General features: G+C 37.5%; 1 protein-coding gene across 6 annotated transcripts in view; it reads right to left on the reverse strand.

Annotated features, from left to right (window-relative positions):
- The window catches only part of LOC110849089 (homeobox protein abdominal-B), a 50,653-nt gene that overhangs the window by 21,749 nt on the left and 2,841 nt on the right, over positions 1-26,063 (reverse strand). The window contains exons 1-4 of one of the 6 annotated variants that reach the window (XM_035851141.1): positions 24,230-24,416; positions 17,303-17,659; positions 10,458-10,826; positions 9,708-10,190 (exon numbers count right to left, since the gene is read on the reverse strand). In XM_035851141.1, coding sequence (XP_035707034.1) covers positions 9,708-10,190; positions 10,458-10,785 — 811 coding nt within the window. In that variant the 5' untranslated portion in view covers positions 10,786-10,826; positions 17,303-17,659; positions 24,230-24,416. Of the gene's footprint in view, positions 1-9,707; positions 10,191-10,457; positions 12,810-17,302; positions 17,660-17,848; positions 18,302-24,229; positions 24,417-26,063 lie in introns of those variants that run through there. The other 5 variants (XM_035851140.1, XM_035851139.1, XM_035851142.1 and 2 more) reach the window with 5 other exon arrangements.

Raw genomic sequence — 26,063 nt, forward strand, 5'->3', positions numbered from 1 at the left:
ATGGATTTTTAGAGTGGTTTTTAATTGAGGTGTGTATTATGTGCTCTTTTTTTATTATAATTACAATAACCCATCTCACTCTACTCTAGAAGACAATAATAATATTTAGTAATGAATTTAGTTTTTTTCGAGCTTTGTGTAAAAAAATACAACTTTTTATGGAAAACTTTCGCACTTTTTTATACAAAGTTTCCTTGTTCGTATGAAACCAACAAGTTGGGCGGTTTACATAGTGTTGCAAACTGTGCTGTGATGTGAGATAATAAAACGACTATAAAAACCAAACTTAACTCTGCATAATAAACCGTTATTACATAGACTTGTTCATAATAATACTTACGTTTACCTCGTCTCATTGCGTATGTAAGTAATGTGCACTTTTTTAGTGCGAGTCATTCAGTTTCAGGATACATGAATGAACGAATAGAAACTGTGTATATTTAATTTGGCATGCAAAATATTTCGAAAAATGGTAAAATTTGGGGAAAAAAACTTGTCCCAATTTTTAACGAAGTAGGAAGGAAGATAGGTGACCAGTAATTAGAGGATAAAATCACAGCACTGTTTAACCACGCTGATTTTTGACCTTCTAAGTATTTTCATATGCAGATATGCATTTATTTGCCTACCTAATTAACCAATGGGAGAGAATCAATTAATTAAAAACTTGGAACCATCACCTCAGGGTGGTCAGTCAGCAGTACAGTAAAAACAGCATCTTATCCTATACGCTATACCCAGTCCTACCAGAAATTGTAGTACAAAGTTAGAAGAAGAATGGAGTCTTGTTGACTTGGATAAGGTAATAAATCAATAAATTGATAAAGGCGATGAGACACCAACAAGGGAAGTCAGTAAGTAAATTGAAAAAGTGGTCCGACCACTTTGCCACCTTATCTGCTCAAAGCTCTTCTCTCGTAATTGTTTCATCCGCTGCCTCACTCCTTCGGCTGACTGACTTTGCTTTAAAATGAAAACTTAAGCCGAGCTGTTGTTTTGTTTTACCTCATCCTCATCAAGGTAAAGATGTTCGTACGTAGGAAGAAAATTTATAAGAAACGTAACCAACTTAAAAAAAACAACATGCATCAGCCTTGTAGTTTCTTGCGATTGTTGCACCCACAATACTCGATCGACGGGTTGGTAAGTTGTGTGCGTACATATGCATTGTTGTCGATTGTTAATACGGCATTATATTTACCCATTGTTTTTAAAAAAGCACACAGCACAGGAAAAACAACTTGACATTGGATTATTTCAATTACACACTTACTGCACTTTGACAATTTAGCGACATTGCGGATTGGTATGTGGACTCGGTCTCTTTTTTTTGCTAGTAAGTCATTATTTAAACGAGCTTTAGACCAGTACATACATATAAAAAAAGCGTATGAAAAAGATTCATTATCCGATTCACTAAATGAATGTTACTTTGCTTTGCTGGAGAGTTGAAATATTTGGTGAGTGAGTGATTGAGAAGAGGCGAAGGGCGGAGTTAGACGGCCATTATGGATTGTCAACTTTCTCAGCCTCCCGTTTCCTCGTTTACTTATATTACGTAACTTGCGTAACCAAACCAAACCAAAGCACCACCACGAACAACACTATGTACATGGATATGCTACTCACTATTACAGATTGCATACATACGTACAACTCATCATACCCCTTCACCACCAGGAGAGATTAATAGCATCATCATCATCATTGTAAGAATGAATGAGTAGTAGCGTCGTCGTCGTCTGGTGCCTATGACATCTCGTACTTGCTGCTAATTTATGTGGATTACTTATGGTCATGCATAATTTTTCTCACCACGACAAAATATCTACACAACCATGAATTGGTAACAATAATCGTTTTGTAATCAGTTCAAGAGCCTGCAGAGAGACACGTGTAATTCACAATTAACATTGTACCCGAGAGTTATGTGATGGTCACCTGTCTCGATGTGAATACACTAATTATTATCAATCAATGTATTGACAGTGGAGAAAAAAAGATGGGTATAATACAAGACAAAATAATGGATTATTAAAAAACTATTGGATAAGGAACTCAATTCATTATTGACAAGAAACTGCAATTTTATGCATTTATGCACAAAAGACCAGGTCAAGTTATGAATTTAAACTATTTGCTCAAGTATTTGCATACATATCGATTGATGATGAGGCTACAGGCCGTGTGTGCAATACGATTTATGTGCTCAACCAACTTTAAGTTTAATTTAATGAAAAACTGCCCAGCGAAGTAAAACGATTGCACAGCAAGTAAATAAAGTAGGCGAATGAGTAAATTAATCGAAAAGTCATCGCATGACCAAAATAGAATAAGAGAAGAGAAAGTAGACTCAAAATTTAAAAGTTGATTGGATTTACTATATGTGACTTTGCTTGTGCAGAGATAGCGAAGAACAAGTTGATCTACATATTTACTTGTGGCCTAAAAGGAATATAAATATATTTACAAATGTATTACGAAAAGGAGTCCAATTCACAGTTCATGTCACATCAAACGTGCTGCTATATATTGCCAAATTTGTGACCAAGTCTTCTTCATCTGTCTGTCTACATAGGGTCACTTTTAAATATATACACTTTGCCAAAATTCGAAAATACCGTGTGCAATATTTATGTAAGGACAGAAAATGTTCTCCATATCGAATCGTCAAATTTGGGCAAATGTCACACGACACGACCACGACAAATGAGTAGGTAGATGCATACTCGCTATCTGACTTTTGAAACTTTTGAGTTCCTACAGGAATCGTCATGCTAATTTGTTGTCTACGAAAACTTATCAAATTATGCATCTTAAACGAATCCAATTTAACCCACCCTCCACTCCACTCCATCCCAGTTCAGGAATGTATTCGAATTGAATTTCCATAATCTAGCAACATCTCGACATGTGTGAGAAGAAGTTGGCAGTGTTGTGGAGTGGTCGACGTGGACAATAATGATGACGACAGGTGAACAATGGGCGCAGCCGGCTCAGTCAGTTCAGTAGGAGAATCATATTATACAAATGTGCAAACAATATTTTGTTTAACAGGTTTTCAATTAAATATTTTTTGGAGGAAGTTACCAGTCGGAGAAGAAAAAAAATGTAATTTATTTATGTGACGGAATTAGCCATTTTCAAATAAATGTCGTCAACACGAGGAGAGTAATAGACAATCAATTATTTGGGAAGAATGAGAACAATCAAAAAATAATTGCGACGCCGATAGTAGTTTTTGATGTTTGTAATCTTTTTAAACAAAAAATACTGCAGATTGCTACCATTTCAGCTTCAATTTTTGCATGGCAAAAAATCGGGATTATTAAAAAAAATCCACCTGAAAAACACCCTGCATTTTTGTCACTCTCGCCATAACAGTATTATTTACTTTACACTTGAAAGTTGAAACCAAATTCTATTATCATAATTCAAAAGTCTTCTTTATAAATAAAGTTTGTAAAGTAAAACAAACATGTTTTTTTTTGCAGAGACGACACAAATCAGAGACACGATTTATCTCTTATCTTTCGCATAACTTAACGGTACATGCCACATTTTTTTCTCCTATTTTAAATCTAAGAATCTATCTCCTTGTGGACATTGAACTGGTCATCTTCACGTCGTGCTCGTGACCAGTACCACCCATCAAGCTTTAATCCAATTCAATTAAATATTTAATTCTCATTGGCTGCCGTTTGCATTTTTTAAATTCTGCTAATGAATAAATTCGCTCTTAATAAAACCGAGGGGGCAAAAATATTAAAAGTACGGTAACAAGCGGCCAAAGTTAAGAATAACTCATTCCTTGTTTGCATGTAATGATGACAGACCACTCGGCAGGAGACGGATCCACAATCGACACCGACATCACACGTCACACATTACAACAAAAGAAAATAAGCCTGCTCAACCCTTTTTTCCATTATTATTGCAACGAGGACGAGTAGTAAGTAACTCGCAATATAGCCAATTATTTAGGTAGCTCACTCAAAGAACAACTGCTTCACGACCCGACCGACCAAACATCATGCCTGCTTCGAAATGATTCATCTCGTCCGTCATAAATAAATAATGAAATGTGCCGAACAAAATTATTTGCAAAAATTTATATAAAAAAACGGCTAAAAAACGAGTCATGTTATTATTACGTGTCATGTTCTGCTCTCGTGTCACTGTTAATTAACAAATCTATCATACACACCCAAAAAAAGAGGACGAATTAACCTGGATGTAGTAACGAAACAAATGTACAATATTTGTCTTCCTTGCTAATACCAAAGAAAAGGTATGGAAAGTGAAATTATTTTTTCAATGAAACCACCCCGTTTTTATGACCAATTTAGAATTTGCCGTCACAATACTCTCGCTCTCAATGTGAGTGAAGTGAGTGAAGAATTGAACTAATCATAATAACACTTTTAAATTTTAACATGGTCATAAATCTTTAATTGGAAGTGTGACCTTGATGGAGGAATGGACTTAATAATCCATTTTTAAAAAGTGCCCGGCTTATTAGCATGTAAAAGTGTGATGTAATTAATTATTGCCCATTTACGTAGATACTAGAATTTAGGAGGGATTATTAGTCGGACTTCGATTTATTTATAGAGGTCAATCCAACCCGTGAGCGGAGAAGGACGGGTTGTTGCCACATGAAATTAGCAGCGACTCAATCAAAATGTAAACAATGCATGGTCAAAGAAAGCCGATGGTGTGTTATGAAGTCGGCATTTCTTAGAAATCTTGCAACCCAATGTACACACCTACCCCGTATCAAGAGGTGTTTTGAAATTTTGATAAACAGACTCGATTCAAAATTCGATTTGAAACACAAGAAGTCAATCAAGACCTTAAAACTGAGCTAACTATTCACTGCATATTTAACTACTGAAGTGTGAAGAATGTTAAGAAATGGTAGGTGACTGACTCATAATGAATTTATATTTTTTCATTTATGGACCGATCGAATTATTGAATATAAATAAACAAAATATTTTCTCAAAATAAGTGAAATTTGATTCAAACACGAGGTAAATAAACGCAAAAATGTTACGATAAATACGATTCACACATTTATATAAACTCTTCACGTGTCAAGATAATCTTAACTGCTCAACTTGCAAATTTTATTTAATGGGTAATTTATTATTATGGTTATTACACCCATTGTACTCCGACTTGCAAATATATGCCTCCACTCTGTCTAGTTTGTCTAATCAAGTAAAACAATAACATAAATTCAACTCGTCAGTCACCGACCGATACAAGAAAAAGTATTCTTCTCGCGTGCTTGACATTGACGTGCTGCGTGTGCTGCTGGGCTGGTTATCAATTACTTATTACTTTCGAATCTTCAACTTATCTCCGAGCGGTAACGGTTTTTGGGACAAAAAGTTGTAGAGTCGAATTGCAAAATTTTTGTAATATTTTAATCAAAAAGATGCTGAACTTACGTACTGGAAAAATTGCTACTTGAGCCAATGGAATTGTATTATTGACGTAAGATCACGACACGATTAAGTCGATATGGTGGTTACACAAACATAGTCAACGCACAAGTCAAGACGAGACACCATTTTCCGCATAACATAAGAAAGGGTTACGTTAAAAAGATTCTTATATATTAAACGGCTGCTGCTGCTACTACTTCTCCAATCCACGCTCACAGTTTACTTTATTTTGCTTCATGTAAGAGAAGGAGTGTCCACTAAAAATGGTGCATAACATTGTGTAAAAATCTTTGATGCAAGTCATCATTTTCTTCTTTTTGTTCATGTTCATGAATGAATGCTCTCCTTTTTCCTTGGTAAAAAATCGAGTGAAGGGATAACTAACAGAGGCGGATGGATGGATGGATTGAGGATTGGTTGCATATGGTTGGTTGGTTAGCTGTGTTTGTTGGTATTTCAGGAAATGGGAACACACCAGGAATGAAATTATCCATGAGATCGATGAGCATCATCATCTTTTCTTTATCTTCGAGACGGTGAGAAAGAAAAGGCTGAAATGTACGAGTTTTTCTCACTTTTTTGTACAGTGTGGTAGAAGTTTAGTTGGTCGTGTGGGATTAAATTATTTGGTTTGTAAATGTATCGAGGCATTAAAATATGTAATCGTGGCTGGTGCAATGTTCCAACTAATTTGTGGAATGATGAATTACCACATTTGTAAAGTGAGCCTGGTTAAATGGGCCCTCCATTCAGTAGTAACACGACTCATTAACATGAACATTTACTTGCTCAGGGAGACGATCTGTGTTAAAAAGTTAACAAGAATTATTAGAATGGATATTGCCTTCCCGTTTGCCAACACCAAACGAACGACCAACCATTAACTATGTACATATACGCACTCGGATAAATGAGCAATTTAACTTGAACTTATTTGACACTGGGCGAAGGAGAAATAATAATAACAATAATAATGACGCACTTAACAAATCGTTACGATTATTGCTGTAGAGGCCAGGAAAAACGGTGTATGAACAAAATCGTGGCAACAAGTAATTATAAATAATTTTGATACTTTGTCTTCTGCTGTGCATACGCGATGAAATTGTTTGTAACGGAATTTTACAATTTTTACGGGGAATATATTTTCAGAAATTTATTCTTCCACTCTTTCCACTTCTTAATGCTTGACTGGACTGAAGATTTTAAAAGAGGATTGAATCTTCTAAAGCCTAGATTTGGCCTAAATCTCTCTCCTCTCCTTCTTTACTAAATAACAGAAGGGTGAATATCTATCTATGGATGGAGGAAAAAGATGCACCACTTTTTGGATAAATAAATAGAAGAGAAATCACTTAAAAAAGTCACAAGTTGTAAAAAAAGCAAAGAATGTTAGAACTTGTTGCATCATTATACGATATAACTTGCACATCCTGTACACGAGAAAGTTAAGGGTTGTAAAATCTTTATAAATTGTAAAAAAAAGTATAAGACCGGATAAAGAGATTGTTAAAGATGGAAAGGTTTAAAAAAGGAGACGAAGAAGTCGAATTCTTAAAATAGTGCAATAAAACCGAAAACAGTAAAGGATTTTTAGCGAGAAGGACTGACTGTAGCAGTACAAATAAAAATAAACCTTCAAGGGTACACATAGCCATGGGTCATGAAGTGCTCTTGTTGTTGTTGGGAAGGGTCCGTTTTTCTAATTCTGCTACATATTACGTCGGCCTATAAATATGTATCTGGAGGTATCATGCCAAAGTGCAATAAATGGAGGGTTGCGTCCTTTTTAGGATGAAAGTGAATTTGCTATACCCATCTAAATAAAGCTAGCTAAAGATATGGACTGATTTTTTCGGGGCGAAGTGATACCATGCGTTTTGTGGCTGATCTGTACATATCTTCTACACAAGTAATGAGAAACTTGCTCTGATTTCATATTTTACTGCGTGATTTGATACATAACTTGCCAATTATTTTTGGCATTCAACTCTGTCTCAAGGAGACACAATAATCTAATGATCATCCATCTCCGCTTAAAGACTTGACCCTCTTTTTAGGTTTAGTTTACATTGTCAATTAAGCCTAACCAGAAGATATGTATATGCATGCACATAGGTAAAAAGATGCAGAATACTCATGTGCATACATACCGCATGAGTTATACAATTGTGCGGTGGTAAAGAAGTAACTTGCGATAGATATCGTGAAATAGGGAAGGCAATATAATTTTATGACATCTTAAAGTCAAACTGCAGTCAATACTACTACACTACCCGGCTCACTTTTTAACCCATCTGCACTCCACTTATTCACTCTCACTATTGGCATTATGCTACTGCTGTTGTGTGGAAAAAAGATATAATAAAGTGTGTCGGTCAGTAGAACGGACCACTACGAACGTATTGGCCTCCTCCACTATGTATATAATCATGTACACCTCTCATTCACCAGGCCAGGACCGATATTATGTTCCGTAGTATCGGCCCGTCCGTCGTTGTATGTATGTGGCTGCATTTTGTTTTATGTCAATTTTACTATTGACTATTATTTACCATTTGACCCGAGTTACATCCACCACCCGAGAGCTATACACATACTCGAGAGTGACCATTAAACTATTTAAGAATGGTTCGAGTCAACTGGTGGTGGCATGGTTGTAAAGAGTAAAAGTGAGTGTTGGGGTGTAAATGGTGTAAATAGATCGTAAACCAGGCGCAAAACTGCAATTGCAGGAGAGGTGCATCTCTTTTGTTTTAATGGGATATAAGAAAATGTGCATTTCCTTGCGATGTGCGTATGCATATTATGTCTTTCTTTCTTTCTTTCTTGTGGTTGTGGTGGTGTGGTGATGATGATGCAATTTTATTTACGAGCATATTTTTGCCCAGGTTTATAATTTCTCTGCCGTCTTGTCTCATTCATTAATAAGGTCTGGTCTGGGACGGCAACTTCACATTGTGCAAATTGAGCCGAGAGTGAAGAGATCATATTTCCGGATTCTTTCTTGTTCGTCGTCGTCGTATCCTTGACTTGAGATTCAGAATTCAAAGTGAGGCAACCGCCTGCCTAAGTAAAGTAAAGGGTTGACATCTCCTCGTCACATAACATCACTCTGACTCACGAACGACGAGTGAGTGGGTTGTCTTCTCTTCTAGTGTATAATTTAGATTTGGTTTTCAGCGAGGAATATGACAAGGAGGAAAGTTGAGCGAGTTGAATGTTTGGTTTGGTTTGATGGTACGCGTGAAATTCAAGATATTTCATTTCAGCCGAACTTTGCATTCCATTTTGCATTAAATTCCTACTTGAAATTAGATTGCATTTAGAAGTCAACGTCAAGCAGTGGCGTAAGAAGTAAGACGAAGAAGTATGAATGAAGTATAGCTATAGTTTCAATAATGTGTCGACTCAGCCAAGTCGACTCGATCTCACTTCTAATTAGATGACGAGGAGAGGGTGCGAAACGGGTTAAATTTAAATGATGTACGACCCCAGTCTAGGAATTTGTCAGTCTGATTATTTACCAGTATGTAGTACCCGGTCGGGTGAAGAAACCTAATTTTGTGCAGTGTAACAATAAGTGGCTAATGTATTTATTTATTTTTGAGTTCATTTTTGAGGCTTGGTAAAATTCCGTACGAATTTATTTCACACGGAGAAATCGGAGCCGAAAACGAAACCACAAAAGAATTTGTTTGACCTCATTGTTCCTCTGAAATTTGTATGCCATGGTTTGTGCATGCATGCAGATTAAAAGAGTCGACATGTCAAAGTTGCGTTGTGCATTATGAGCCGAGAGAGAGAAAGGCTTAATAATTTGTGGTCGCCTGGTCGGAGAAAAGTTTTAGCTAATATGGACAAACACAGTGTTGTCGTGGCGGAGAAAGTTGGTTGACGGAGAGAGAAAGTGTGTACAAGATACAAACACACACACGAGAAAGTAAAGTACGAACACCTTGAGTGTTCACACGATATACACGACACAAATTTTTTTTTGCATTACTTAGTTGCACATTTTCCCTCATGTGAGTATATTATTAGAACAACGGGACGGAAAGTGTGAGCTTTTTCAAAGTCTACCAACTACGTCGTCGCCTCGGTTGAAGTGCTAAAATCAATATTCATCATTTCCCCACTTAACCACGAGACGAGAGAGATTTTTTTCAGTAAAGCTTTCACCCATTCTTTGTGATTTAGATGACGTGTGATGATAACTAAAAAAAATCATGGTATGGAAGCTGTTCTTACCTGGAGGAGGATAAGGACTCGCCGCAATGTCAGCCCCGCCATATGGATTTCTTAGTGCGCCATACGTGTCATGGAAGGAGGACTGATCCCTCCGATCCTGTTCTGCTGCTGCAGCCACCGCCGAGATCGAGGCCGGGTTGAGATAAGCCCCATGAGTGTCCATATGACTAGGGACACGGGCCGCGTAAGGGTACGGGTTACACCAGCTCTGAGCACCGAACGCACCCCCGCCACAATCCCCCGGGTACTTGTACTCATTCGGCCAGAAGGCCAGCCCATGGTGACCATGCTTCCGGTCGCCCCCACCCGCAGAGGCGGTATAGTAGGCGGCCGCGGCTGCCGTGGCGGCGGCTGACGACCCCATCGGAGAACTGTAGGGGGTGTCAAAGGAGGAGGGTTGGTGCCCAGATCCGGCAGATGAACCGGATCCACCACTTCCGAGGGATGAGTCGACTGGGAGGGAGCCCGGGTAGCTGGGCCAGGCTGTAAGGCAATTCCAATTATATGAGACCCATCACAAGACTGGACAAGAAATTATAAAATTTGGGGACATGATTTTACAAATAAATAAAGCGTTTGTCTAGCAAAAGAATGTAAAGTATCGTCATCATCACACCCACGTTTTTGTGGGAGTGAAAGTAAGTAAGAGAGAAAGTAAAGCAGGGAAAAAGTTATTCGCAATTGAGAAGAAGACGAATACGTGATGGGAGAAAAAGGGTTAGAGATTTTCCATTAGTTTAGTTAGTGTACCGGGTGGACCTTGGTTGGAGTGGGCTGTCGGATAGGGAGTAAGGGTGCATGAAGCAGGTCCGCACGCAGAAGAGGAAGAGTTTAGCAGTCGCTTGGCAGGGATGTGGAGTGGACCTCCACCACCACCGTGACCATTATGACCATGAGACCCGTTCGACAACGGGGATGACTCACATTTCACGATCGAGTTGTTGTTGTTGTTGTTATTGTAGGGCGACGTCGTGGAGGAGATTGGTGTCGTGGAGGATGTGTTCGAACCCGACCCGCCGCCACCACCCCCACCGCCGACACTCTCGTCCCCGTATATTGACCCGTTCATCATGTTCATCCGTCCACAACTACTCGCTTCGGATGAGACTGGGCCGACCCCTTCACGGACACATGTGAACAACATTTTTTATTTAGTGACAATTTTATTCAGTCCGACTTTTTTTAAATCCAGTTCGGTCACTATGATTTATTAATTAAGACTTTGTAGTAGTTTTAATTATATTTGTAGAATCTCACTCAAACCACGCTAAACTATGCAGGTCCAAGAGAATGATGATTGATGTCATCGTGATGATCGTGATTTTTTTGGCTTATTTAGATATTTGTCATACTTATAATTTGCAAAATTTGCGATAATTTTATTTTTACAGTGATGATATTATTTTACCACGGCTCCACAGAAGAAAACTAGTTCTGGAAGAAAACTGAGATTTTGAATAATCAGAATGTTGAGTTGTGTTTGGCAAGCTAGAAAAAATTCTTCTTCTCTTCGTCTACATGAAATTTATGAGACAAGAGGATTTCATTGGGCTTAATTGAATTTTTTTGAGACTCTCAAAATCAACGCTGGTGGCTCTCATCCAATTATGTGAACAGGCCGACTTACTACTGTTTCGTTATTCACTCCGAGGAACGCAGTAGTAGACACATGCACTAATGGATTGACAACAACAATCAATACGCTCCGTTTTTAAGAAATGGTGTCAGTCTGAGAGAAATAAATATTTTATATTTTATCAGCTCCTTCATACGCTGAGAAAGTTCTGTGTGAAAAGTTTGTCAGGATGAGTTTGCTTTGCCGAGCTTGAAGCTTACAATGTGAAGAGATTAAATCTTGGAAAAATTAATTTTTCGTTAACTTTTATCCAACACCAAAAGCAACCACGACACGAACCGACGACTACTACAACTTCCAGCCAACCAGAGATTTCTTGATATCAAAAAGTCAAACGGTTTCAAGGCTACTTTTGTGTTGTGTTATCCTGCCTGCCTGGCTGCCTACCACTCCAGTAATGACTCCGTGGAAATGAAATGTGGCAAAGTTGCACAAATTGTTTCTGGTCCAGTTACTCCGACTCGTACTTCGTAGGGAGGGTAGCTGAGTGAGCACGTGTTTGTGTGTAAAGGGCCCACCAGACCCTTCCTCTTTTTCTCCCTCCCTTTTATTTCACAAGCTTCCGAAAAAAAGGTTATTTTGCTGGATTACAATTTTGGCAGTAGCGAAATCAGACTGGATCTCATTTTGGGGTGACTCCCATTATTATTACGCATGTAAAGACTTGTTTAATTTGGAGCAAAATTTTTTCTCAACCGTCTCAAATTTCCAAATATGGTAGAATCAAAAGCTTCATGTGGTGATGCCGGCTCGTTTTCTCTTTTGGAGAATCTGTGCTGAGATGAGATGACGACGAGGATGCTGTTATACACACGATGTGGGATCTTCTCTTAATGAAAAAAGCACGTTTTGCCTCAGGTGTCTTTTTTGGGCTCACTTATTATAAACGGAACTTTGTCTGTTCACCACAAACAAAGTGTTGAGAATGACTACATTTAAATCAATTTAAGAATTTGTTTAGGTCTGCCTCCTTCCCAACTTCTGGAGAAGTCTGTATAATTTTTTCTTCCTTTTTTCCACCAAATCTGACTCGTCTCACCCTCCCTTTTTTATTTTTGTATGGATTTATAAAATGTAAACAAACATAAAACTCGACTGTTGTCAATCAGTAAAGAAAAAACTTATTAACAGAGAGGTTACTTTTTTTAATTGACGTAATTAAAATGAGTGATAATTAAAACGTCACAAATCTGATTTATGTATCGTTTGAACTTGTAGTAGAAACTTTTTTTCGTAAATCAAGGTGATTCTGCTTTGTTTGTGTGTCGAATATAACGTAATGTGGTTTCGAATTGAATTGTTATCAGGGAGCAGGACCCGACCCGACCGACAGGAGCGTTTCGGGGTGACTGTTTGATTGACAACTGGGTTGTGCAACTTTGTAAGTCTGGTAAAATAGTGGAGCACGATACGTCGGAATACGAATGTTGGTGGGTTGGATAATATGGTGTGAGCAGCCTGAGAAGCCAACTCGGACTGAGACTCCCAAAGAACAACTTGATACAAAATGCTCAGCCAAAGCTAACACACACACCAACCAAGTAAAGTAAACGCAAAGTAAAAGGCAGGCAAGGCTTCTCTAACCAAACCAAACCAATCCGACGGCATATTCTGCATGGGCAGATGCAACTCTCTTCTTCTTCTTTACTCTTCTTGTTCCTTTACTATTTAGGAAACCAACCATGCAACTAAAACTAAACTTGGTTGATGATGTTATGTTGTTGCTTGGCTCGAGAAGAAAACTTTATTTGTCAGAATCGCAGAGCAAATCAGTCAGACTGAGATGGAATCTTGAAGAGTAAAACCAAAAATTTGGAGGGAGAAAAATGTGCAAAATTTGGAAAATGTACAAATTTTATGAAATGGTTAAAATTCTTTGAAACCGAGAACATCCCATCTATTCACTACAATAAGTAATTTGGAAAATTCACCAAAAACAATTATACGGCGTTCACATCTTACAAATTTTGTAGCATGCAACTTTCTCCAAAATGGGTATTTAGTGTAAATTATGAATACACGGATGGAATGAGAGAGGGCATCGAAAAGTGACAAAACCATTTAAAAAGGGATAAAAACTACCGATTATTTCGACTTTATGACTCCAGAGTAGTTACTTTAGAGTTGTGGGTGGCTATATCTGTATGCATGTGGGTGCATACATGTGTCGTTAGTAAAGTAGTGCTTGTATCTGTATTCTATTCTATTGACTTCATTTGTTCTTCTGGTCGTTCGTATGCGTGCATAGAATGAGCAGTATATTGTACGTTTTATTTTTATTAGGTAATTTTTTGCCACATTTGAAAGGTCATGAAATGAGGGAATGGGCCCTTAAAGTGACAACTTATTATTCACCAGCAGCCCCACTACAGCAGTAGACAACTGATTTCCAAACAACCAAATTACACCACAAATGGCCCATTTCCATCAAATTATTACCAACATCAACCAACCTCTCCTCCACCGAGAGAGAGGAGAGAGCAATTTGGAAAAGTGAGGATTACAAGTCAAATTTCATGCCAAAAAGGAAAATCATACCACTAATGAAAACTTTTTAACGAAAACGTTTAACTTTGACTTAATAATTCAAAATTTTTCTGAAAAATCGATCTTCGAATTTTAAAATTCTGATTTTTACATTCTGCACATCTACATAGGCTTGTTTCAGCTAAAGTAGAAATACGAGTTGAAGTGACATCGAAGCTCGTCAACTAGCGAGCAACCAGTTCGTGACATCTGTCCATGCGAATGCGACATAGTTTTTACACAGTTCTTTCTATGCGTTCTTAAAGTTGAAGCCGTTTTTTGATACAATTTTTTACCTTCTACTTTACAATCTTGCTCGATTAATGGACCACATTTCACCAAATTTTGTAAAAGTGAAAGTTGTGTATAAACACGTAACGAGGCTGAAAGCTAATCTTTTTAGTCACAATTTCGCAACTAATTTCATCTTCCTGCATAACGCATATTATTATTATTCGTTTTCCTCCTCTTGATTTATTTATACACAAATTCAATACAACCCTTATTTACTTCACCTCATCATGATACACCTCATCACCCGACATGACCTGGTTTCACTCTCAAGCCTATTAAAACTTGTTAATTTTATTTAAATTTGTACCCATAAAAAAATGAAAATCCAATATAACAAACCATGCAGAGGTTTATTTTTGCATTGATTTATTTATAAATAATAATAATAATCCTCACTCCGTACTTCCTTTCACGCCTGTTCCTGCCGTACTTTGTGGATTACATATTTAAATATGTACATGGCCATGTCTAATCCAATCGAAATTTGCGTATGGTTGCATAATTCATCTCCGCAATAACTGTATCGCCTTTGTGTTCCGCTCGTCGAATGAGAAACCTCAAGGCTTGAGTGGCGTTTTGCTTTGTTGCTGATTTGAAATGCATTAAAAAATTATACTTTCGATCCTTGACGCCAAATTGAAATGCGACGGTGTCCTCAATTTTTCAATTTACTTGAACAACTTCCCCTCCATGGTTGATCGAATTGGCAAATTGGCACTATTTTCAGGTGCAGCACCTCCACCGCTGCGTAATTTTGTGACATATTTCATATTAAAATTGAAAATTTGAGATATTTCATTCATACAAATGTAGGAAAAAATGTGGAAATGCGAACCAAGTTGAGCTGGCCGAGCGAGCAGAGAAAGATCTCGTGTGCCATCTCCGCCCAATTCATGCAACCATGACTCGCCCTCCAGCCGCATAGAGTGCCCAACCACTACTCGCCTGCCACACTTTGTTCACTTTCTCATGATGCTTTCTCCCCACTATGTTTTTACTTATTTAGCAGGGTGACATAATCTGAATGGAATGGGTGTTACGTTACATTACCCAGTGCGATTTTTCCGACATTGACAAACAAACAATGGGTGAATAATAAGACTTGTTCTTCTTTCCACCTGTGCAGGTGTTGTGTTTGTGAAATGCATCCATTTTTTTACCTCCGTCGTCATTACCCTAAATTTATTTTTAGGTTCCCAAAGGGTTCAAGAAGAAGGGAGGGTCGTCGAGGTGAACATGGGAAAGGTGTGGATTCAGAATTTGTTTCTTGTACTAATCACAACCCAGCCAACCCGAAGGCTTAAAATATCGCAACAATGGAACAAGAAGGGTGGCCTATACCGTAGGGTCGGTGGAGTGGTGGAATATGTGCATAATGGAAAAAGGGTGGTGGGTAAAAGGAGGGAGAGAGAGAGAAGAAATCGATAAATTATGTCTGGGAAAGTGTAGCTGTCAGGGAGGAAAAGACGCCCCTTCGCCATGCTCAAAACCTCATTGGTCTCCATCCTCCAGCTCAAGCTACGCCATTATTGCAGCCAAACTGGAAACACGGACTTTATTCCGTCTTTCTTTCTCCAAACCCCCTCCGGTTCTAGATTCGACGAAATCAAGAACAAGAACTTGTGTGTGTGCAAAAAGAAAATTTCAAAAAATGCAATCATTACTTCGTCTTTCCGTCCACTCGTGTGTGGATGAAAATTTTATGTACCTACAACATTTTGCCATGCTTTTAGAACTGCCTAGAAGTAGAACTATATAGTTTTTATGAAGTATAATAAACCAAAAATTATATAGTCCAAGTTAACAAAAATGGTACAACTTTGTTATTAAAATAATTGATGTAGCAGCAACAACAACAAGCTCAAATTGGATGTTTTGCGATATTTTTCTAGAAAAAGGATAAAAAATGTGATGCAATTGAATCTGCCAAGATTGAGAGTGCCTACAAATCCTTCACTCTAGAAGAGCCATGAACATTAAGGAAACATGCTACCCCATAATTATCAAAATGATAAATGGTGTTGCAGGCTGCTACATAATTCCAACTTTTTATGACTAAAAACTTTTCAAATCTCTCAGAAATTGTAAAATATGAAATTGAAAATTTTTGGGGTGAAAGTCACTTTTCCGACAAAACTGAAATGAAATTTCTTTCCCTCTGCGTCGTAAAACTAAAATCCTACCCCTTTCCCCTTTTCCTTTTCACTTTCCGCTTTTGCAAAGAAAATAAATGGCGTTTGAAATCCCCTTCAAATTTTATGACTCCCTTCATGACTCATTCCTTCTTAAGTGCTCCATAACTCTGGCTCTATAACATTAGCATAATAATCACGAGTTAGTTTTCTTACACTTTTCTTGGAAATTCAATTCCATCCTCAAGTTCTGTACGTATACGAAAATCAATCCCATCCAGTAAAATATATGTAGCATACATACGTGGATAATTTCAGATACAACAAAAAGTACTAAAAAATCGTGGAACGAATGACCATCGGAGAAGTTTCGAGGTCTTAAATGATTAATCGCAGCGTCATGTAAAATTTCACTCAACATTTCCTCGTACTAAAAACTTGGTTGGATTTAAACTTCGTCTTGGATGGAGTAATAATAACTTTAGTTTTGATTGTTGTTGTTGTAACATTGAACGACATTGAGCTTAGATGAGATTCAGCCAGACATGGTGCACATTGGGAAGAAAGGTGTACAAAAAATTTGTAGCTATAATGGAACAAGCACGAATAATAAAGAAAAATGTTGGCTTGTTGGTTAGATGATGACATTGGTAAATGATTCTCAGAATTTGTGGGAGTGTGTAGAGTCAAAGAGATTTAAAGTGATATCCAATCCAATGGCTTATTTAAAAGTAAAAAAAGTTAATGGCAATTCGGGCACAAGGCCGTCTGATGTTTGGAATTTTATGAGAGGAATAAAACGGTTCAAATTGCTATTAAAATTGTGATGCCAATGCCGACGAAAAAAACCAACGCCAAAAACTACCACGACCACGAGGACGACGTCATCATCATCATCGACACCATTCTCTTGATCATATTTAGTCAGTCGGTTATTATGAGATTGTTTAAGGCTAAAATTAGTATTTATAAAATGTTTTTTAGGTGTCAAATTAAACGGTCATTACCTCGAAGCAGGGTCAAGAATGAGATATCCAGACTTGGTTGGAGAGACGAATCTTCCAGTCTTGACGTACTTTCCTTTTAGTTTTTTTTAATGGATGAGAAAAACTTGATGGTACTGACAAAACGACATTATTTCGGTCCTTCACTTGGTCACAGATTCAAAGTTTTTTGGTAAATTACTTATGTAAATTATTATCTAAGGTTCGATTGCACTGGTGAAAGTTCCGTTCCCACGCTCCGATCAGAAAGTGTATTAGATTTTAAAATAATAACCACTTTCTTTACACAACTATTAAAAACTACTATTTATTTATATATCCCCGTCTCAATTGGTATTCTAAATTGGCTCCCCTCTGTTTCTGTAATAAAATGTAATGCAATTAATTAGTACCTAAATATCATGATTTATACCTCACATCCATCATATCTCTATTACGACTCCGCTAACTAGGAAGGCAATTAGCAGCCCAGTAATAATTTACCCTTTGATAACTACTTGAACCAACAAAACTACTCTCTTTTTTACTTTCACTAAACTCCAAAATTACCTCTCGTAACAATATCTTCACTTTATCGCTGGCAGCTCGTTTCAATTTTATTTTATTTTATTTTGGTAAATATTGTGTTTCTTTTTTACTGTAAGTGTCGTTGTAAAAGAGCGAGGCAAAAAGTAAGTAAAATATAATGTTGTATTTAAACGTGGTTTGGTTTACTTAATATTTTATTGCACGATTGTTTTACTAGGTTTACTTTTTACTTTCTGTGTGTGGATTGGATTGCGTTTCAGATTGCACTTTTTTCTCGCTTAAAACCTAAAATGATTGTGTAATTTAATAATTATGTTGCTGATTAATTGGAATCTTTGGAATTGTTTGAGGAATTATGAAATATAATTTCTTTGGACAAGTATCACATAAATGGCGATAAGAAATCTGCGATGAAGAGAATGAAGCAGGAGGAGGAGGAGGAGGTGAAGATCGCAAAAGGAGGGAAGGAATTTCAGAGAGATCTAACAGGGAGTGGAGTAAAGTAGTAAATGGCAAAGTTGGCTTGAATTCGCCAAATACAAGCAAACCTCGACGGCATTATTTGCCACGGCGTGAGAGATGAGATGAGATGCGGTGAACGTACATATGGAGGAAGGAATGGTGGATGGAATGGATTCCATTCGCCTTTGCGAATGTATTCATGTACATGTGTTAAAAGGGCTTGGTTTTCGTTAACGAAACGAGCAAAAGTCTTTGAGAGACTTTATTCCAGGTCGGATTTCCATTTTGTACGTGGGTTGCTTGGTTGAAAGGAGTCGTCGTTTTTTATCCGTAGAAATGGAGAAATTTCACATATTTTATTCAGCCTGTCGTAGGTAGGATTAGAGAAATATGCCAATTTTAAAGGGAGGGTTATCTGGGTCTCGATTTTGTACACAATTTTGCGTTACGTGCCACTCTGATATTTTGGCTCATTATGTTTACACACGGATATAGGAGAGGATTGCGACATAGACAGAAAAAACAGAGGGCAACTCCCTTTGGACAAACTTTCACATTGAGAAAATGTCACACACAGGCAGTCGACTCCAAATGTCAGATCAGAGTAAAAAACGGTTCACCTCTTTGCATTTTATGACAACCAGTCTCTCTCTGAGAGTTGGTTATTTGTCTCTATCTCCATGCAGAACATTCGCACGGTGAGCCGTGTCACAATACGTAAATAATGTGCTGGCTTCGTTATTCCTTGCTTCTTGCTAACGAAGCTGAGGAAGTAAATAAGCAACAATACCATTGTTTCCCGTGTTATGCAGATTGCGTCTTCAAGCGTCTTGTTGTTGAGAAATGTGCAGGATTGTGTAATCAAAGGCCATGCCATGGGTGTGGAGGAGAAGGGTTAAAAAATTGTCAGGAATTTTGCACCGAATGAGTTTGGAGGTTAGGATTTGGACGGAATTATGTATTCTACTTAAATAACTAAGATTTTATCATTTTTTTGGCAAATTTCTTTTAATTTGTAAAGTTTGGAGGCTTGATTTCTTAGATTTTTGTGCAGTATTGCTTCATGTCATGACGTTCATCATTTATAATCTTTAAACTACGTTGAAGTTGAATATTCAGAAATAAAAATTCTTGGCGTACTACACTCACAAATTATTATTATTTTCATGAATGAGTTTGAAATTAGTCGTACATTGGAACACAAAATGGTATTACGTAGCATTATATTGAGGTTATTACGTATAAGCTCCTCCCGACCTACCCGAGAGAGTCGAGTATCCATCTCCCCGTAAATAAAGCCATGATAAGACTATACACATATGCACATAGTGAAAATGCAGTACGGAGAACAAGAACGATGGTGATGGTGCCTCGTTAAAATGACTTTTTAAATTTTAATGGATTTTTGGGTCAACTTCACTTCATCCCGCAACGCAACAATGGTACGTGCACCTTGCATTTGCAAACAAGCACACACATTATTACGGTTTCGAGAGAGTTGAGTGCACGGCAATAAAAATTTTACTTGAATTTTGTATAATTTTGTTTCCATTTGAATTACAAAGTACATACGCACGACGTGTAAAAGAAAAAAACAATTTGAATATAATTCAACCTTCTTCCCAAATTATAAGTTATTGACCTAAAATGATTTCGCAATTACGGTTTTCATTTATTTATAATTGAGAATCATATTTTGGGCTGGTTATAATAATTTATTTGAGAATAATAGATAGCAATCAGTCCTGCCTGCATTGTGTTGATTTAAAGAAGAGGAGACAATGCAATCAATTATTATATGCGCAATGCAATATTTACATACGTATCACCGATGACGAGGTGATGACAATGTTATACTCATTACAATTTTATGGGTGATTGATATTCATAGATTTTTTGGTAAAATTTATTACCGTCTGCTGCATTGCATCTCGGCTTGAAAATAGAGATTAAAAATGCATGAGATATGGGAATTTGTAATTAACAAATTAAAATTTCAATTAAGCCAAGAATTTAATTTCAGCCTGAGAAGGGGGATGATACATAGATAGATTTACTCTGAAAAAAATATTACCTTACCAATTTTTCCGTACTGCACACCTGACCAACCGTCCGTCACAAAAATTTCTGGGATTTTACTTCCCAACTCTGCTGAAAAACACGAATAGCCAAAACTTCCAAAACGACGACCACTGCATGCACCAACAATCAAGCATGAACTAACAAACAACCCATGTTCATTCACCACCCTCCCCACTTCTTCTTGCCATTTTATCCATCCATTTATATATATTTTGCGATTTTGTACCGAATTTCCTCACTCAATAAGTAGCACGCACGTACATACGTACAATGTAATAAGTGGAGTGTTATGTAATGGTGAAGACGAAGATGAAGGGATGCCCAGAAAATAAGGTACCAGGACCACGCGGCTTTACGAACAAAAATAATGATACAAAGTCGTAGAGAAAGAGAATAGGCAACAAAATGAAGGATTTTTTTCCCCTTCGATTGGTTATGCCTCCCATGAGGAGTCTTCCTTGCTACATAATCCACTTATTTCCAGCGGCTCCCATACCGTGACCAGTAATCGTTCAGCTCATTTGTCCATTGGTTGAAGAAGCAGAAGAACCCATGGGAAAAGACACGAGCAATTTAAAAAATGGTCAGCCTAGCGTAATAAATAATGGGAAGAAAAAGACTAAAAGATGCGAGAGGAGCGTTCATCCAGGAAAAAATATGTGTAACAAGGGTGCAAGTGAAAGCTGGTGGAAACAATAATTGTAATGCGAGATCCTCTTGCTCATTAGAAGTCTGTACCCTATTTTTCTTCTTGTAAGGGATGAACCCAGCAGGATATCAGATCACCACAAATCACACGATAAAATGTGAAGAGAATGCTGAATAAGGTCGATAATGAGACCTTTTTGAGGGCTTCTTTGTACCTCAAGGCATCAAAAGAATGGAAGTGCCTCGCCGTAAATACAAAATATGGAGGGACATGTAATCATTATAATGTTGCGAATACATTCATGCATCGCAATAGAAAGGAACTCAAGGAATGGTTATTTCAGTCGAGAGTTTATTAAAATTTGGAGAATAAGAGAACCCATAAAAGGAAAAGTTATTGAGATTGAAGCAGTTCGCGTGGAACCCTTTGAGAATTCGAATCAGGGTGGATAATATTTATTGGGTTTGGGTTTCATTATTATTACGATTTGGAGGAGGGGGTAAGTGTATATTTTCCTAAAATGGGAAATCATTTACAAAAACGAATTATTTCAAATGATGCAGAATTTTCATCTACCCTTTTACCAATATTTCTAAACTCTTCAACAATTCTGTTATCGCGACTAAAATGAAACAGTTGCTGGCTTTTTACCAATTTAGCAATTTCATTTCATGACGAAAAGGGAATTTCACTCCGTTTTAGACTCAGTCGCCAGCTGAGACGGTCATAAAAAAGCACGTACGTAATATCCTCCTCCATTCCAACCAACTTTTAAATTATACGGTTCGCATACAGAGAAGGAAGGAACATGTTAAAACTTTTTTGGCCCGAGATATATTTTGCTTGGCTTGGAAAAAACAGTCATAAATAATCTGTTTGTACACTTGCATTAGATATTTTGCAATGAGAATGTGGCGTGCACAGGACATGATAAGTTTTTTTATGGATTTCAGATTTTGACTCTTGTTTTTAAAAAGTTTTAAAAGGAGAAATTTTCGAGCAAAAAAAAATTCTGTAAGAAGTCAAAATTATTCACCAACTGGAATTTGTGTCTTTCGAAAAAGTGCCCAAAAGCGTTCCCACGTCACAAACACAACACCAAAATCAGAACCCGACGACGCAAAAAAACGAGATAATTTAGAAAACAGACCCAAAATTCGCTTATCCGTATCACTTATTTGGCAGTCGTTATGTATTGCATTACTGGATTATCTCCACTTTGACTCCCTTCCGTTATTTATTTATTTATACGTTCGTGCCTTAGTCGTCGGTGTGTTCGACGGTGCCTCGTAAAAAAATGACAGTGGGTGGATTTAGGTAATAGTATCAAACCCATTTAATAACATATTTAACAGCGACAACAGCGGTGCAGCCTGTCAAAATCTTGCATGAGCCAAATTATCTACGTTATGTTACATATTGCAGAATTCAGGGCTGCTCGTAAATTTAAAAAAGTATCAAAATTTCGACATAATCTCCTCAACAGACGTGGACGTGGTGGTTCGATCTTTTTATATTTTTTTGTAGCATTTCCTTCCCCATTCCACATAGTCCTCACGGGATTGCATTAGTTCTAGTCGAATTGGAAACATAATTTACTGTTTGGTGGATTGGATGGAAGATTGGATTTTTATTTAGTTACGAGTCTATTTTTATCCACGAGGGGAATATGTATATCACGCACGACAAGAAAGTTCAGTCCTCCACTACTTGTTTGGCAAATGGTTTTAATAGTTTTAACGAGACATAAAAATACTAGCTGCTAACTCATCCATTGAATGGTCACTAATTCTTTGTTAACTTCTTGTTAATAGTGAATAAACAAATGTAATGATGATATGATGATGTGCTTGTTAAATAACTGACCATTTATGGACTTGCACAGTTTTTCGTGGGTGGATTGGATTGCATATGGTCACCTCACCCTCCGAAACTGTACAAATAAATGTAAAAGTCAACCCCAGGAGGGAAAGTCGTACATGGATAATTTTGGAGTGGTGGAAATTTTCCCATTTTGCTTTTAGCCAAGAATTTCTTAATTTCGGGAGGCCCGATTATTTTCATGATACGAACGAGCCGATGATAATATCTTGTCTAAAATTGCGCCTCCCTTTCGTACCAGAATAATAAAGGGGAGATAAATTAGATTTGGTTTCGTGCCTCGTGAGGGAGGGAAGGAAATCGGCGGACATTATTACATTTTCCAAGATTAGAGAGTAGGATCTCTCTGCTCGGTTGGTTGTCCTTAATTATGAATGAGAAACTTGTCTCTCTGGACGACGGGATGGGAGATAAATTGGAAGCCAGCCTATCTACACTACATGCGAAGGTAGTGCAGTAGTTCCATCCAATTTGAGCGAGAGAAGGGTAATCGTACAGCCAGCGAGGCTTTGAAAGTCGTAAAACAAAAGTGAAGTCTTCTCAGAGAGGGTATGGCGAAAATTCCAAAAAACTAGTCCTGCTGGGTGGTGGAGAAAGTGGAATAGTTACTTTTGCTTGGGGTGAGTACGTATGCACCCAGTCATTAATTTTGGGTACAATTACGACTCGAGATTTTGAGATAGTTTTGTTTTACAATTTTATCCTGGTAAAGTAAATAATTACAAAACTGATGCTTTTTAAAGGTGTGTGTACGAACCCCTCGCTCGCCGTGCGTCGGTGAAAGCATTATTGGTTTGAGCAAAACTCATTTGGCCGTGGAATAGGAGCCCAATCTGGTTTTATTGCGGGGAAACCATGTTGTTGCAAAAGTCTAGAAAATCAAGAATTGCAATCTCCTCAACTTTACGGGTTCGTGTCCAGTCCAGTCACATACACGGCGAACCAACCAATACCATACTCCCGCCTGACAAGTAAATACATAGGGAAGGTAATCCCCAAATTTCATTTTCCGGGCTCGTAAAACTGTCTGCGAAACAAAAGCCAGCCAGCGGACTGAATCGACAACGTGACTTTCACCAATCCAAATCCTGAACACGATCCTGGATCGAGATCCGAGATGGATTTCCAATTTTATTTGAAAATCTGGATTTCTATCACGTCTCGTAATTCAAAACCTCTCTTTCTCTCTCAGGCTATCGCATCTGCACTGCAGCAGAATAGTCGTCAAATTTTTTTAAGAAACCAAAACTCGAAACGGTTTGGAATAATACAATCGACTTATTCATGCAATCTGAAAATTGGACGCAATTCGAAATGACGTTACATACCTAAGAACACAAAGAAAGGATGATGATGGTGCTGGGACGGCATAAAATGTTGTGTTGTGGCACATGTTGAGAACATCAAGATGCTGCGAGAGACTTGGTGGATCCCTCTTTTACGACTTGCGATCTTCTCCTATCATAATTTCGACATCACAATCACAAGGAAATCACAGACTGCATAACCAAACCACCCACCCTTTCCCACGACACGGACGAAATGGCAAAAGTTATGATTGCACAGAAGATGAAATTACGACGACGATGAGATCATGTCAACCATTCAAAGTCTCCTCCAACAACCCTTTCATTCTTATCTTTCTTACACACAAAGAGGAACATTATTATTTCATGAAGGAGCACAACAACTGTGATTATTATATGTTTCCGCTGTTTTGTCCCGAAAATCTGAAATTCTGAGGAGAAATTTTTACGACATGGGATTTATGATCAGTCGGAGAAACACCACACCCTTTTATTATGCGGGTGCTTAAAGAGCACCACACCCACGCACACACAATTTTTATATAGATCTTGAGTATTTTTTAAAAAAAAACGCTGATTTCGCTGTAATTTTAAGATTCCATGTGCACATCACAACTTGCACTCCAAACTTGTTGTGTAACTCGCTCAATACAATGATCACAAATGAATCTCGAGTCTTGTGAATGAAACAGAATCTTGAAAAAGTGTGAAAATTCAGAAAGTGTTAAAAAGGAACGTGAGGTAAAAAGTCCTCCGAGAGTAAGAAATCCTATGCATTCAGATTCAACATACCACTTATCACCATCACATTACACAACTCTAATGGACATAACCAACAATACCGTGCCACAGCCACACTGTTGTGCTACAAGATCAACATTGTGATCTGATAAGTTAGAATACGTAGAGTTTGGATTTACCTCTGGCTTAAAGTAAATTTTGTATTTGGGTAAAAAGCGAAGGTTCTAAAAAAGTGTTTCACACCTTCGTTAAGCTGCTAATTTCCCCTCAAGGCTCAAAATCCGGCAGTGGGGCGATAGATCATGAACTCTTGCGTAACTTGAAGAACGTCACACGTCAGTACCATGAAGACAATGAGTCGTGCTTTGATAACGTTCTGATAAGATGTGACTTTTGGTTGAGAAAAAAATCTTACTTAGCAAATTGAAGTTTCAAAATTTTTAAAATTATTGATTCGAGTCGTTTACATTTGTATGCCAGAAACAGATAGAAAATTTCATTTTGAAGGTAAAAATACGAGTCGTTCTCCAACCTCCATTTGAGAAGAAGTAACAATTCTATTTACCAGAATACATACGAGTGACAACAATGACCAATTAACACGTTCTGCGTCAAACCCTTAGTTTCATCTCTTCTCGTGGTGGTATATCCACGAACTGAAGACCGTCTCACTCTCATGGAAAAAGTGAGACTAGATGCAGAGCAGGGGATAAAATATAAGATATTCAACAGACAGAGTCGCTTTTATTTTATTAAAGTTTACACGAACCCAACAAATCTCAACAAACAAAGGACAAGGAACAGCATCACAAGTGTGAAATTCTTCAAATGAGACAGAGATGCATTTGTGTGCAAACATACAAAAATTCGTGTTTATATTTGGCTAAGAAATTTTTCCCACATTGATAAATTTTTGACACGAATTACGTAATTTGTAATTTTTAGTTGAATTTTAAATTTAAATTATAATTATAACTACACCCCAATTGGAAACTTTTTCATAAGGATTTTTACATATGAATGCAAAAAAAATTCTAAAATTCTTGAATCTGCGTCATTCCTGGTAAAAGCCGTTGGCGCTTTCTCCTGGCGAATAATGCAACAAATGGGCAAA

This window comes from Folsomia candida, unplaced genomic scaffold, assembly GCF_002217175.1.
Source record: "Folsomia candida strain VU population unplaced genomic scaffold, ASM221717v1 Fcan01_Sc004, whole genome shotgun sequence".
Classification (NCBI taxonomy): domain Eukaryota; kingdom Metazoa; phylum Arthropoda; class Collembola; order Entomobryomorpha; family Isotomidae; genus Folsomia; species Folsomia candida.